Genomic DNA, 17,075 nt, shown 5'->3' on the forward strand with positions numbered 1-17,075 from the left:
TTATTATCATTTGTGAACACATTGGGTCTCTTGTTATATGTGGACACTTTGGGGTTCTTGTTCTCCAATACTTTTGTCACTCATATTTCTCCAATTAAAACAATGATGACATAATGCGCCAAGTGCAAGATTTTAAAGCCATATTGGATATGCATGATACATGTCTGTCTGGCATGCATTGTAATTTGTCTTCTACTGCCACTGTATGTGTCCTTAGTTAGTGGTGAGGCACTCAATGGCTTACAGTATGAATTCCATTGGAGAAACACCAACCAGAGATTACTGATGCCAATTCATCTGGTTGGGGAGACCACCTGTTTCCCAGCTTCACCATGGTCATCAAAAGCTGGGACCAGAGAAGAGTGCCCTTCACATCAACCACATGGAAGTGAGAGCTATAATCAATGCCTTTCATTCCTGGAAGGATTAACTTTATGGAAGTTTAGGTCTGCTAATGACTGATCTTACTCATCAGATTTGGGGTGACCTTTCTCTTCGGATTGGTGTCAGCCTTACTCCTTAGATCAGGTACAGAAGTTGTTGTTGTTGTGATAGGGTTTAACAATAGTTTAAGCACAAGTTAGGCTATTCATGGCCACCAGTATTAATGTTGGAGGAAGAACCCAGGAATACCCCCTGAAAGAACCACCAACCCATGAGAAGCTACTGGCAAGCTTCTCATGCACCCACATTGGCTGAGTCCAAGACTCAAACCCACACAGACAGAGGTGAGATGGCATTGATCTGTAATGGTGAGTGCTTTAGACCACTTGGCCACTTGGGGCCACTAGTGGCATCCAGTGTTCAATTTCTATACAATGAGATGGAATCACACAATGCCATCTCCTACATCTAGACCCATAGGTCAGGGACATGGCCATTTTGTCAGTCGGTTGGAACAGGTTTTGAGGCTGTGCCTTCTCATCTGATAATAAGATTGATCCAGAAAATAAAGGGCCCAAACCTGCATCAAAATTCTGATGATAGCTCTTACAAATCTATTCATTCTAGCAATAGACATTCTCAGGGTTGCCCTGGTGATGTAGAATAGCATGTATATCAATTCCGGTAGTAAGTAATGGTTTGATGGAATTTGGCATAAATCACAATACCCAACCACAGACCACTCTTGTCTGACTTCCTTCAAGGCATGTAGACAAACTTTTCACACTTATCTTGCTAAAACAAGACAAAACACATACGCAAATGTTTTTCTTAAGTTTGAGAAGGCTTACTTTGTCAGGTAGTGAATAAACTTTGGTGCTTTTTGGGATAACCGTTATATAAGAAAAGGAAACATTTTCATTCCAAACTTGGTTTTTATATCATGACAAATATTAAATTGCTGTATCTTGAGTGAAACATTCTGATTCTTGCAGGCAATTAAAATCACTTTTGAATTAATTTATTTTCATTCCAGTCATTTAATGAATCAGAGTATTTTTTACTTTGTTGTAGCATGTTGTTGAGATGATGTTACGAATGAGGCGAGAACTGGGTGGCCAGGAACCACAGATAACCACTCAGATAGATAATCTTTTTATCTTGGACCGCAATGTGGACCTTCTCACTCCTATGCTGACACAGCTGACATATGAAGGACTCATTGATGAAACGTTTGGCATCAGTAATAGTAAGGTGTCTTTTCATTTTATTTTATCTCAGACATTCAGCATGTTTTGGCAACTGATATAAAGAAGTCAGTTCAAATGTTTGCTAAAGCAGTCTTTGAGACAGAGAGAACTAGAACCTCTAAGAATACCATCAGCTCTGTATTGATTATCAGTTGTCAGTGCATGCTTCCGAATTGCATTGTAGCCTCAGACAGCAAAAGTACAAAGCATGTGTTCACACTATGCTAATCAGTCCCATTTACCCTCATCAGTAAGAAAGGAGATAAGAAAAGAGAGAAGAATGTGAACACTCAAAACTTTGCTGAACCTCATTTCATTATTATCATAGTAGTCTTCTGATAAAATATTTTATGGCTTTTTGTATAATTCTCATTTTGAGAGATAAACAAAAGACTGAAACATTTATTTCGGATCACAAGCATTTAAGCCAATAAATGGTATTGCCATTGTGGTGATATCACTTCTAGAACTGCCTATACTTTCTGTTTCTATGAAGGAATAATTCCCTTAGATCTGGTTTATTTTTCTTATTTAATTCATTTCTCTCTTGCTCCCACCCTCCCTCGTTCCTTCCAGTATGAATAAATCAAAAAATGTTTTGGCATTGTACATTTTTGGGTGTATTGTGAAACAGCTATGTGCCAGTCAAATCAAAATGCATGAAAATAAAATCCAAAAAAGTGAATTTCGAATATTTGTTTTTAAAAAAAATAATTTTCTCATTAATAAGCTGATCATGCAAATTGTTACTTTCTGAAATTACCTTGATCTATTTCTATTTGATATTCAGTGTTACCTAGTGTGCATACCGAGTGTGGAATCACAGGTTCCCCACAAATTGTTTGCCCTGTGTTCCCTAAATCTTGACCTTGTGTATCCTACTTTGGCATACATGTTCACAGTGAAACAATAATAATACAAAATATGTCTCCAATTTTTCTAAAGTGGATGTCCATCCACATCTGTGTTGGTACTAACAATAGCCAAAGTCGCTAAAAGCAATAACATTGATAAGATGGCAAGTAATATCCATTTTAAATTAATGTATCTAGTAGTGAAAACATTGAAGTTTTGTGGTAGTTTGTAGAATTGCATTGTCATGCCTTGATGGTTGCTAGCATAACCTGTTTTGAAACTTAAAGTCACACCTATGACATACAAGATTTAATTTATTTTGTGACTGAATTAAAGACAAAATGAACTCAGTACACAGTTTGACATTTAATGAATACTTGATTAATAATATGAAATGTTTTGTTTGATCTTTCCCACCACATTTAAACACAAATGTCAAAATATCTACAGTGGAGTGGGAAAGATCAGAGGGAACTAGGACTATACTTGTATATTATGTGCCTAACGTATTGCATGACACCCAAATTTTAGAGTGTGGGGGACCGTGTTACATATTGTCCAACAATCTCCCACAAATGACTCAAGTAAGCAAAACTCTAATTACATATAATACTAAAACTAAATAGCACATTTCACTTTGATCACACTCATGCCAATGTTTTGTAAATGATGAAAAAATCTGACATTGTAATGTCTGTTGCATGCCAAATCAGGTAGTAATCATCAGTAATACGGGTAATGTACCTGCTATGAACCTAGACTGCCAGCTTCATAAGGCCACAGAATTCGCCTTGCAATGAGGCATAACAAATCAAGCTGAAAGTCCCAAAAATTGGACTGTAATTTTAATGTCTTACCTGGGTCATAAACAGCCTTCCTATTCAGGTACTACAGTACATAATTTAAATACAGAAAATGCTCTGTACGATTTTAAAGGTAATTATGTGCATGTCTTACCTGGGTCATAAACAGCATTCCTAATCAGGTACTACAGTACATAATTTAAACACAGAAAAATTGCTCTGTAGTGTTTTAAAGGAAATGACATGCATGGCTTACCTGGGCCATAAACAGTATTCCTATTCAGGTAACCTGGTACATAGTTTAGATACAGAAACTCTAGTGTGTGCAAGTTTTTGAAGATTATTACATGTATATGCATGACTTGGGTCATCATCACTATTCCAATTCACATATTACACTACACCACTCCCTCGATAACTCGTGCCCCGATAACTCGCAAACCTGCTTATAATGCAGGGTCAGGCATTGATCCCATTTTTCAAACTAGAAAATACCCCAAAAATTGATACCTACTTCTTGAACTTGATGAAAATCACGATCAGAATTGGTAACGGAAACTGATGTATCACTCGTTTTATCATCAAAAATGGTAGATAGAACCCAGAAATTTTAATCAACACTATGAAATATCAAATTTAAAAATAGGTCATTTTGTATCCAAACGACATTCCTAGTACACTGCAATTAATGATATGTAAGGAAATTTCGATCACTGAAAATGTTACTTATTCTGAGTGGAGGCAGTTCTTTAATAAATAAATAAATACAAATTATATAATTTTTTTATCAATTGAAATTTGTGTTCTAGTTCTGTCTTTTAGTTCCTTTTAAGTGTAATCATCATAAATGTAATGTGTCCTCTTGTAATTAAATGTAAAATGCGTCAATCTACCATAACAGCTATGTCCATGAGCATTTCTCTGAGGACCTAATTAAGTGCCGACCATGTTCTGATAACTGACTTCCAGAAGTATTTGTTATATTGTTGCACTGAATATTAAAATCTGGTCTTCTTTATATTATCACGTTAATTATGTCTTCTGCGTCAAATAAAGGAGGTGAAATAAAAGAAAAGTTAAAAGGCACAAAAATCCTACAAACTGTAACTTTAGCGGCCCCGTCGTATGTCGGGTGAACTCACTTCATTTGATCAATCAAATACTTATAAATGTTATTGCGTGTAACATAAACTACCTTAAATTAACCAACTCTTTCATAACTGTGATCAAAGATAACTAGGCAGCCAAGCGAAATGAATACTTTGTAAAATGAAGATTTTGATTTCAAAGATATGGACCATTGTGGGCAAGTGAGTTTCAGAGAATTCTTGAACTCACACTTAGAGATATCCTCAAGGATGATAAGAAGTTTCATTATTAATTCCAATTAATTCACGACATCAAAATTGTACAATACAAAAATTGAGCTTCAGCGTAGACGATTGTCTCACGATTGGCCCCCCCCCCACTAGTTTGCTTGATGTCAAAGCGATTTTTTTTTCTAAATTTTTGGAGGTTCCTCAGTAACTTGCGCCTCACTTATAGTGCGGTCTGTGTTTGTGGACCCTGTTGTGTGCGAGTTATCAAGGGAGAGGTGTATGTAATTGAGATACAAAATGTGAAGTCTGCATATATATTTCCAGAAATGTGAAATCTGCATATACATTTCTAAAAATGTGAAATCTGCATATACATTTCTAAAAATGTGAAATCTGCATATACATTTCTAAAAATGTGAAGTCTGCATATACATTTAGAAAGATTAGCATATGCACATCCTGTCTGAATTATCATCACCATTCCCATTATGTACCATTATAGTATGTAATTTGCATACAAAAACTGCTGTCTGCATACATTTACTAAAGATGGTTGAATGTACACACAGAATGACATTTACTAATCATTGTTGTGAGTAAACATAAAAGAAACACTTTTTCACACATGTTTATAAAGTTCACTTCTTCTGCATATGCAAATTTAATATGTTCAGCCTGGTGCTTTGCTCATAATTACCAGAGTACCTATCAAGTGACTTGCACGCCAAGATACCATGCTGTAAATGTTGTTATGTATATTTTTATCTGGTCATATCAATCATTCATTAAAACATTACCTATGGTGGACATGTTATGCAGATGAATGTGATGGTTTGTTAAATAAGGTAACAACTGAAAATGTTTTGCAAACTACTGCCCAGTACAAGCAAAGATAAGTAGGACCTGTTGGTTATTCTGGGCAGACTGTAAATTAGGAATGTTTCAAGGTATCAGATCAGTTGTGTACATTTTATCAAGATTATAGTCATTATTAGGAATTAACAATGAAAGCAAACACATCTGACCTTAAGTCAGTGTTAATGGATAGAATTCTGTCATGAATTGTACATATTACATGAAAGATTCACATACATACCACAGATTTTGAAACTACTGTATCCTTACTATATCCATGAAACCTCAGTTTTGACTACTTTTGGGTGCATGTACCCCCAGTAAGAAACAAACAGCAATGCTGTTCATAACACCATTCAAAGTCAAGACACTGTGTTCTTTGGAATGTATGTTTACCAAATGTGTTCTTCATTTTCAGCTAGTGTCAAGCTGCCACCAGAGAAATTTATAAGCAGTAGTCAGAAGGAAGGGGGACCACAGGAAGTGCCGACAGAACCAAAGATGTTCATTCTCAACTCCAGTAATGAGCTATATGCAGATCTCCGTGATAAAAACTTCAGTGCTGTTGGCTCCATTGTTAGCAAAAAGGCCAAAATTATTACTAAAGGATTTGATGTAAGTGGATTAAGTAACATGTCTGAATGATATTTGCATGCCCTGTTAGCAGTTATTAGCTTTTCTGGTCATAGACCAGAAGAGCTTATGGTCTGGTTTGTTGTCCATCATCCATCCATAATCTGTTGTCCACCCATCTATTAGCACAAATTTATTATTGCAACTCCTATACTACTTGGAGGATTGTCATGAAACTGTACACACACACATTCATGCCATGGTCTTGTTGGTCTTGAATGAAAATGTTGCCACTCACACAACCAAAATGACCACAAAAGTCGCCATCATGAAAATCTTATCACTGCTACTCCTGGGTAGTCATATCAACATGGGGTTTTCGCTAAAAGACTTGTCATGTTATTGCTACTACTCCTGAATTGGTGGTCATATCAGCATGGGGTTTTCGCTAAAAGACTTGTCATGTTATTGCTACTACTCCTGAATTGGTGGTCAGATCAAATTAGAAGACTTATCATGATATGTGCTGGGTCCTAAATGAAACTGGTGCATATCTGACATCCAGTATAGCTACTAGGCAATCTTGAAAGTCTTGTCATCAAAATTCCTCCTGAATGGTGAACAACATGGCGTTTTCACTAAAAGACTATTTTTGTTATCACTACTCCTCCTGAAGGGAAAATCTTATCAACATGGTGTTTTCACTAAAATATGTCTTATGATGTCTAGTTGGTCATAAATGAATATGGGGCCAATCTGATGTCCATCATGGCTGCCACAGCTGCCATCTTGAAAATCTTGTTATCACTACTCCTTATGAACAGAAAGTGATATTGACATGTTTTTACCAGAAGACCTTTTTTGATGTCTAGTTTTTCCTCAACAAACATAGTGCTAGTCGATGTCTTTTTCTGGCCATCAGATTAGCCATCTTGAAAATCTTGTAATTGCTACTTCTTGAGACTGAAATGTAACTTTGCCTTTCTAGTTGACCCTGAATAAAAATGGTGCTGATCTGATGTCCAGTATGGTCAACATGGTGACCATTTTGAAAATATTGTTTTTGGCATCCTCCTGAATGAAAATATTATATAGCTATAGGATTTTGACCAGAAGACTGGTCATATCAGGATGGGGTTTTTCACCGAAAAATGTCACATGTCTAATTGGTTGTAAATAAAAATGGTGCTTTCTGACTTTTATATGAATGCCACCAAGGCCATCTTGAAAATCTTACTATCACAACTTTTAGATGGTTGGTCATATTGACATTGTGCTTTTACCAAAGACTTTTTTATGTTTTCTAGCTAGTACTAAGCAGAAATGGTGCCAATCTGAAATTTAATATGTCCAAAATGGCATCCATGTTGAAAATCATATCAGTGCTTCTCCAAAGTGGAAAGTCATATCAACATGGGTTTTTTACCAGAAGACTTAATATGATGCCTTGCTGGTCCTAAATAAAAATTGTGCCAAGGTAACATCCGGTATGTCTACCACAATAGCTAATTTGAAAATCTTGTTAACGCTAAAGAATATCAAAGATGGTTTTGACACGCTACATTTAAAAGGAAGAAATATGAAATCCTGGAAGTTCTTTTCAGCTAGTAGTGTCCATCCCTTCGAGGGCCTCTTGTTCAAAGTTGTCCTTGGTTTCACAACAAAATATGAGCCCTAAGAGCAGATAGCTCTGGAATACATGGTTTTATATAACTGTTTCCCATGTGTATTTTATGCTTGGAAGGGGTTCAGTTATTCACAGTATAGTTCTTTGTAAGGACTATTAAACAGGGTTGTTGTTGCTGTTGTTAGTTGGTGCCTTTTCAGTTCACCTTTATTTTATTTGCATAATTATCTGCACAGATGAAAGCATTCTGTAGAGATATGTACTTATGTTCTGCCTCGCTGCATTTCAACCATTCTTTCTTCCTATATTCTCTGCTTTAGTTTGGAGTGGGTTATGGGAAATTCTTTGTACATATCAGATCTCAATTATTTTTCTTCTATTTTATGTGTAACCATTCATAGTTTTACATTTGCTACTATAATTGATACGTCCCTAACTTTTTGTACACACTAACTCACCACAGTGCTTGAAGTTTCATCAAGTTTGACTTGCTCATTCTATGTATTAATGCAGTAAATAGATTGTTGCAGTAGAAGTAACAAAAGCATGCCTGAATGACATGCATATAGGAGACACTATTAGAAATTGTAGTGTTTTGTGTTCAGCCAGGTGCTGTTTTTGACAAAATGCTTTTAGGGCCATTGAACTAAAATTTTTAATTTCTTCCCTAATTTTTACCGATGAAATATTAGTAGGTAAATGGTTCATGCTAATATGATAGTAGCTTCTGCCCAGTTTTGGCACTGTCACCAGTGTCTCAGCAAAATTAAAAATAGAAAGGAATGTATTTTTCTGCATCTGAGTTGATAAGTTGATATAAAGATTATGTTTTGTACATTCTATACATGTCTTTCCACAGTCACTGATATTTATAACCAGTCTGGTGGCCTAGTGATTAGAGCATATGCCTTGGATGTGGGAGGTCATGGGTTTGATCCCCGGCCGAGTCATACCAAAGACTTTAAAAAATGGTCCTTACTGCTGCCTCACTTGGCACTCAGCATTAAGAAGTTAGTGTTAGAACTGGTCGGCCAGGTGTCAGGATAATGTGACTGGGTGGGACATTATGCTACATGTCTGTGGCATGATGCCCCAGTGCTAGGCATCACTATAAACTGCCACACTGCAGACATCGTAGCGATATGACTGAAAAATTGTTAAAGCTACTTTAAAAATCTAAATCACACACACACACACACACACACAAATGCTTAGTAAACATCCTGTCATTAAGTACCATTTAAGTGTGCTAATAAGCAAAAAAGACATCCTGTCATTAAGTAACATTTAAGTATGCTAATAAGCTTAGTAAACATCCATTCTTTAAGTACCATGTAAGTGTGCTAATAAGCTTAGTAAACATCCTGTCATTAAGTACTATGTAAGTGTGCTAATAAGCTTAGTAAACATCCATTCTTTAAGTATCATGTAAAACACCTTGTCATTAAGTACCATGTAACTGTGCTAATAAGCTTAGTAAACATCCTGTCATTAAGTACTATGTAAGTGTGCTAATAAGCTTAGTAAACATCCTGTCATTAAGTACTATGTAAGTGTGCTAATAAGCTTAGTAAACATCCTGTCATTAAGTACTATGTAAGTGTGCTAATAAGCTTAGTAAACATCCTGTCATAAGTAATATGTAAATGTGCTAATAAGCTTAGTAAACATCCTCTAATTAAGTACCATGTAAGTGTGCTAATAAGCTTAGTAAACATCCATTCTTTAAGTACCATGTAAGTGTGCTAATAAGCTTAGTAAACATCCATTCTTTAAGTATCATGTAAAACACCTCGTCATTAAGTACCATGTAACTGTGCTAATAAGCTTAGTAAACATCCTGTCATTAAGTACTATGTAAGTTTGCTAATAAGCTTAGTAAACATCCTCTCATTAAGTACTATGTAAGTGTGCTAATAAGCTTAGTAAACATCCATTCTTTAAGTACCATGTAAAACACCTTGTCATTAAGTACCATGTAACTGTGCTAATAAGCTTAGTAAACATCCTGTCATTAAGTACTATGTAAGTGTGATAATAAGCTTAGTAAACATCCTGTCATTAAGTACCATGTAAATGTGCTTAGTAAACATCCGCTCATTAAGTACCATGTAACTGTGCTAATAAGCTTAGTAAACATCCTGTCATTAAGTACTATTTAAGTGTGCTAATAAGCTTAGTAAGCATCCTGTCATTAAATACCATGTAACTGTGCTAATAAGCTTAGTAAACATCCTGTCATTAAGTACTATGTAAGTGTGCTAATAAGCTTAGTAAACATCCTGTCATTAAGTACCATGTAAGTGTGCTAGTAAGCTTAGTAAACATCCTATCATTAAGTACCATGTAGCATCCTGTCATTAAGTACCATGTGAGTGTGCTAATAAGCTTAGTAAACATCCTCTAATTAAGTACCATGTAGCATCCTGTCATTAAGTACCATGTAAGTGTGCTAATAAGCAGTTGTTGGATCCTGTAATAGATGATATTTGTTACTATCATCATCACATACTTTAACCGCTTGAATTTGATTTTCTTTTTTTAAAAGAGTGTAATTGAACCCCAGGCACAAAAATCAAATGATGTTCTGAAATAAAGATCTGCACCATGACTTTCAGGACAAAATATTGAAATTGAAGCTGTAAGAAGTGATGAGGAATACCTGCCACCAAGCTAAGGCAATTTAAATGTTGCCAAGCTAAAAAATATTTCAAGTATTTTAAATTTTACATTTTTCATATAAAAACTTTTAAAGTTTAAATTCTAGTTTTCTTTCTTCAGAATATCAGATCATACATATTATGCTAATTTTTGAATAACATAGACAAGAAGTTTGAGAGTTTTCAAGTTCATGGCTTCATTTGTATGCTGAAAATGAGAGATTTAAGGGCCATGTTCCCCTCTTAAGAGTGACATATCTAGCCTTAAACCACAATAATTTCCCTCCATTTTGTGTATTACCATTCATTATAGTGTATTTGTTGCAATGACTGATAGATCTTTATATCTTTCTGCACACATTATTTCACCTTAGTGCACAAAATCCTGAAAGATTTTTCAAGGGTTTCCAGCTCATTTTTGTTTGTTAATATGGTAAACAGACTAAGTCTTGGGAAGTAAAAGAAATATACCTGAATGACATGCATTTACATGGCATTTGCTGTGTTCTTTGTAGAATAGGCAATTTTAACAGTCAGTATAATTTTATAAAGTTTTAAGTACTGCCTATGTTTGAGGAATATCTTTCTGATTTTCATCCATCACAAGGAGAGCTAATTGTGGTATCACACTTTTACAACAAAAGAAGATTACAATGATCTACATTTCACATTGTAATGGTTTAAGCTATGTTTTGCACTTAATTCATGGCCAAATAGGTTTAATATACCATGATATGTACTGTTATACCTAGATTCATGAAACCTGGTGTAGGGATGCATCATGACAAGTAACACATTCTCTTTTAAAAACAATTGGTTACCATGACCCATATTTAATGACTGGCTAAAATTTGTATTTATTTCTCAATCTCTGTTCATGCTAGTTTCATCAAAGTAGATGATTGTATCTATCTCAATAAGTACCACAACCTCATATCAGAAGTTGGTCACTGTGGCCTATATTTACCATTTTACTTGCTCATGTAAAGTATTTTTATTTACCTCATATCCAGATATTTTTTTTGGTACCCTGTATATAATACTGTAATACAGAATCGTGAAATGTGGTGAGGGAATGCTGTGTATCTAGAATCATGAACTTGGTGAAGGGGTACTTTTTGATGACCTCTGGTAGAAGTAGGTCATATTTACCCATATTTTACACTAAACTGACTTGTTTAAATTTTATGTTGGAGTTTATTTCTCAGTACAATTATGCTAGAATTATAAAATTGATGATATATATGCACCTTTATTAGTACCACACCCTTTAATAAAAGAAACTCTTCATGACATATTTAATCATTTATTGGCTTTATTCATTTTTTTGGTTTACCTCATGACCACATGAATTTTTTTTGTGGTATCTTAGTGCATTAAACTTGGTGAGGTGATGCAGTGTGATAAAGTACTTTACCACTGAGATAAGAAGAAAAAGGTCTTGATGGTATCTTAGTGCATTAAACTTGGTGAGGTGATGCAGTGTGATAAAGTACTTTACCACTGAGATAAGAAGAAAAAAGGTCTTGGTGGTATCTTACTGCATTAAACTTGGTGAGGTGATGCAGTGTGATAAAGTACTTTACCACTGAGATAAGAAGAAAAAAGGTCTTGGTGGTATCTAACTGCATTTAAGTTGGTGAGGTGATGCAGTGAGATAAAGTACTTTACCACTGAGATAAGAAGAAAAAAGGTCTTGGTGGTATCTTACTGCATTAAAGTTGGTGAGGTGATGCAGTGTGATAAAGTACTTTACCACTGAGATAAGAAGAAAAAAGGTCTTGGTGGTATCTTACTGCATTAAACTTGGCGAGGTGATGCAGTGTGATAAAGTACTTTACCACTGAGATAAGAAGAAAAAGGTCTTGATGGTATCTTAGTGCATTAAACTTGGTGAGGTGATGCAGTGTGATAAAGTACTTTACCACTGAGATAAGAAGAAAAAAGGTCTTGGTGGTATCTTACTGCATTAAACTTGGTGAGGTGATGCAGTGTGATAAAGTACTTTACCACTGAGATAAGAAGAAAAAAGGTCTTGGTGGTATCTAACTGCATTTAAGTTGGTGAGGTGATGCAGTGAGATAAAGTACTTTACCACTGAGATAAGAAGAAAAAAGGTCTTGGTGGTATCTTACTGCATTAAAGTTGGTGAGGTGATGCAGTGTGATAAAGTACTTTACCACTGAGATAAGAAGAAAAAAGGTCTTGGTGGTATCTTACTGCATTAAAGTTGGTGAGGTGATGCAGTGTGATAAAGTACTTTACCACTGAGATAAGAAGAAAAAAGGTCTTGGTGGTATCTTACTGCATTAAAGTTGGTGAGGTGATGCAGTGTGATAAAGTACTTTACCACTGAGATAAGAAGAAAAAAGGTCTTGGTGGTATCTTACTGCATTAAACTTGGTGAGGTGATGCAGTGTGATAAAGTACTTTACCACTGAGATAAGAAGAAAAAAGGTCATGGTGGTATCTTACTGCATTAAAGTTGGTGAGGTGATGCAGTGTGATAAAGTACTTTACCACTGAGATAAGAAGAAAAAAGGTCTTGGTGGTATCTTACTGCATTAAACTTGGCGAGGTGATGCAGTGTGATAAAGTACTTTACCACTGAGATAAGAAGAAAAAAGGTCTTGGTGGTATCTTACTGCATTAAAGTTGGTAAGGTGATGCAGTGAGATAATGTACTTTACCACTGAGATAAGAAGAAAAAAGGTCTTGGTGGTATCTTACTGCATTAAACTTGGTGAGGTGATGCAGTGTGATAAAGTACTTTACCACTGAGATAAGAAGAAAAAAGGTCATGGTGGTATCTTACTGCATTAAAGTTGGTGAGGTGATGCAGTGTGATAAAGTACTTTACCACTGAGATAAGAAGAAAAAAGGTCTTGGTGGTATCTTACTGCATTAAACTTGGTGAGGTGATGCAGTGTGATAAAGTACTTTACCACTGAGATAAGAAGAAAAAAGGTCTTACTGCATTAAACTTGGTGAGGTGATGCAGTGTGATAAAGTACTTTACCACTGAGATAAGAAGAAAAAGGGTCTTGGTGGTATCTTACTGCATTTAAGTTGGTGAGGTGATGCAGTGAGATAAAGTACTTTACCACTGAGATAAGAAGAAAAAAGGTCTTGGTGGTATCTTACTGCATTAAAGTTGGTGAGGTGATGCAGTGTGATAAAGTACTTTACCACTGAGATAAGAAGAAAAAAGGTCTTGGTGGTATCTTACTGCATTAAACTTGGCGAGGTGATGCAGCGTGATAAAGTACTTTACCACTGAGATAAGAAGAAAAAAGGTCTTGGTGGTATCTTACTGCATTTAAGTTGGTGAGGTGATGCAGTGAGATAAAGTACTTTACCACTGAGATAAGAAGAAAAAAGGTCTTGGTGGTTTCTTACTGCATTAAACTTGGCGAGGTGATGCAGCGTGATAAAGTACTTTACCACTGAGATGAGAAGAGAAAAGGTCTTGGTGGTATCTTACTGCATTTAAGTTGGTGAGGTGATGCAGTGAGATAAAGTACTTTACCACTGAGATAAGAAGAAAAAAGGTCTTGGTGGTATCTTACTGCATTAAAGTTGGTGAGGTGATGCAGTGTGATAAAGTACTTTACCACTGAGATAAGAAGAAAAAAGGTCTTGGTGGTATCTTACTGCATTAAACTTGGCGAGGTGATGCAGTGTGATAAAGTACTTTACCACTGAGATAAGAAGAAAAAAGGTCTTGGTGGTATCTTACTGCATTAAAGTTGGTGAGGTGATGCAGCATGATAAAGTACTTTACCACTGAGATAAGAAAAAAGGTCTTGGTGGTATCTTATTGCATTAAAGTTGGTGAGGTGATGCAGTGAGATAAAGTACTTTACCACTGAGATAAGAAGAAAAAAGGTCTTGGTGGTATCTTACTGCATTAAACTTGGTGAGGTGATGCAGCGTGATAAAGTACTTTACCACTGAGATAAGAAGAAAAAAGTTTTGGTGGTATCTTACTGCATTAAACTTGGTGAGGTGATGCAGCATGATAAAGTACTTTACCACTGAGATAAGAAGAAAAAAAGTCTTGGTGGTATCTTACTGCATTAAACTTGGTGAGGTGATGCAGTGTAATAAAGTACTTTACCACTGAGATAAGAAGAAAAAGGTCTTGGTGGCATCTTGCTGCATTTAAGTTGGTGAGGTGATGCAGTGAGATAAAGTACTTTACCACTGAGATAAGAAGAAAAAAGGTCTTGGTGGTATCTTACTGCATTAAACTTGGTGAGGTGATGCAGCGTGATAAAGTACTTTACCACTGAGATAAGAAAAAAGGTCTTGGTGGTATCTTACTGCATTAAAGTTGGTGAGGTGATGCAGTGAGATAAAGTACTTTACCACTGAGATAAGAAGAAAAAAGGTCTTGGTGGTATCTTACTGCATTAAAGTTGGTGAGGTGATGCAGCATGATAAAGTACTTTACCACTGAGATAAGAAAAAAGGTCTTGGTGGTATCTTACTGCATTAAAGTTGGTGAGGTGATGCAGCATGATAAAGTACTTTACCACTGAGATAAGAAGAAAAAGGTCTTGGTGGTATCTTACTGCATTAAATTTGGTGAGGTGATGCAGTGAGATAAAGTACTTTACCACTGAGATAAGAAGAAAAAAGGTCTTGGTGGTATCTTACTGCATTAAACTTGGTGAGGTGATGCAGCGTGATAAAGTACTTTACCACTGAGATAAGAAGAAAAAGGTCTTGGTGGTATCTTGCTGCATTAAAGTTGGTGAGGTGATGCAGTGTGATAAAGTACTTTACCACTGAGATAAGAAAAAAAAAGGTCTTAGTGGTATCTTACTGCATTAAAGTTGGTGAGGTGATGCAGCGTGATAAAGTACTTTACCACTGAGATAAGAAGAAAAAAGGTCTTGGTGGTATCTTACTGCATTAAAGTTGGTGAGGTGATGCAGCGTGATAAAGTACTTTACCACTGAGATAAGAAGAAGAAAGGTCTTGGTGGTATCTTGCTGCATTAAACTTGGTGAGGTGATGCAGTGAGATAAAGTACTTTACCTCAGAGATAAGAAGAAAAAAGGTCTTGGTGGTATCTTACTGCATTAAAGTTGGTGAGGTGATGCAGCGTGATAAAGTACTTTACCACTGAGATAAGAAGAAAAAGGTCTTGGTGGTATCCTACTGCATTTAAGTTGGTGAGGTGATGCAGTGTGATAAAGTACTTTACCACTGAGATAAGAAAAAAGTTCTTGTTGTGTAGTTATATTATGCATCAGTGAATTTTGTGAAAATTTACTTGGTGGTGTTTATGGTCCAAGAATGAAAGTTGATAATTGGATGCATCTCTGTTAGTACTACAGCTTTACAACCAAAGGTCACTGTGACCTAGATTTTATATTTTTCTAACAGGGGTTAAATTGTTGCATTTTTAGCTCATGACTACATATATTCATGATGCTATATACATTCTAGTCTAGAAGTTGAAAGTAGAATTGTATTTATTCCATGGTAAACTTTCCATATTTATTGACTGCACACTGTATATTGTGATAGTTTACCCCCAACAGGTTAACTAGGTATTGTACGTGGGAATGAGTATAGAAATTAAATGAATGCACTGCATGCTTTTCATTTCATGCATTGGCTGTTGTAAAAGGTAATTACTGATGAATATTAAAATATGCTTCTAATATTGGTTGTTGCTTAAAAGCCTGTCACTTTCACCCAACAAAATCTGCTTTGTTGGGATAACAATGAGGGAAGCAGATTTTAATAACTGACTTTTAAAAAAAAAATCAAAAAAGAAAACAAATTTAATCTGTGGTTTTATCAGGTTATTAGAGCACCACTATTTTAACATCATAGGTAAAATGTTCTAAACTTGAAATTTTTGAAAGATTTTAAAGTTAAACTATACAGATACGAAATTGCGAAATTAAATTTAGTAAGAAAATGGGCTATCATTTTGTTGTTAAAATCACTTACATATTAGTTAAGGTTTTCTTCCCTTGATTTTGGCTGCTTTCTTCAAGCAAAGTCTGGGCATACGTTTGTAAGATCCCGTCAAGCACACTCTGGGCACATATTTGTAAGCTAATTCCTCAGTCCTATTATTAAAATTGTAACAAATATGACTTCAGTGACAATGGATTGAATAGGCAGTGATTTAAAAGATCTCATTTCAAAATTAGAGAAAACCTCTAACCTATCTTGTCCAAAATCATTTAATCACATATCAGGCCAGGAATTCATCTTGAAATATTTCAAATAAAAGACTTTTCCGCAAATCTCATTTGGTTGTTGTTGTTGTTTTGGGGCTTAACGCCATTTTTCAGCACACGATAGGCTATACATGGCGGCCAGTATTAATGGTGGAGGAAGAACCCGGGAAAACCCCGGAAAGAACCACCGACCCACGAGAAGCTACTGGCAAGCTTTCTCACATACCCACATTGGCCGAATCCTAGACTCGAACCGCCGCAGACAGAGGTGAGATGGCAGTGATCCGTAACGGAGAGCGCTTTAGACCACTCAGCCACTCAGGGCCCCTATCTCATTTGGTAGAAGTCATAGTTCCATCCAAGCCAAGCTTTTAAAATGTGCAGGAATGTGAGTTACCTGAGTATCAAGAGCTGCCAATACAATATTAGGTAGTTATAATCTTTAGCATTCTACATATTTGATCTGGAAATTTCATATAGGTTTGCAGCTTTTTTAATTCTAGGCCAGGTAATAACTGAAAGGCCTACCAAATTAACATT

At 35.7% G+C, this 17,075-nt stretch overlaps 1 protein-coding gene across 3 annotated transcripts in view; it reads left to right on the top strand.

Annotated features, from left to right (window-relative positions):
* Positions 1–17,075, top strand: part of LOC149771685 (vacuolar protein sorting-associated protein 33A-like) — a 102,904-nt gene that overhangs the window by 28,215 nt on the left and 57,614 nt on the right. For all 3 annotated transcript variants that reach the window (XM_089948233.1, XM_089948232.1, XM_089948234.1), the window contains exons 7-8: positions 1,459–1,633; positions 5,885–6,081. In XM_089948233.1, coding sequence (XP_089804359.1) covers positions 1,459–1,633; positions 5,885–6,081 — 372 coding nt within the window. The remainder of the gene's footprint in view (positions 1–1,458; positions 1,634–5,884; positions 6,082–17,075) is intronic.

This window comes from Sinohyriopsis cumingii, unplaced genomic scaffold (assembly GCF_028554795.1).
Source record: "Sinohyriopsis cumingii isolate HCF-2022 unplaced genomic scaffold, ASM2855479v2 utg001727l, whole genome shotgun sequence".
Classification (NCBI taxonomy): domain Eukaryota; kingdom Metazoa; phylum Mollusca; class Bivalvia; order Unionida; family Unionidae; genus Sinohyriopsis; species Sinohyriopsis cumingii.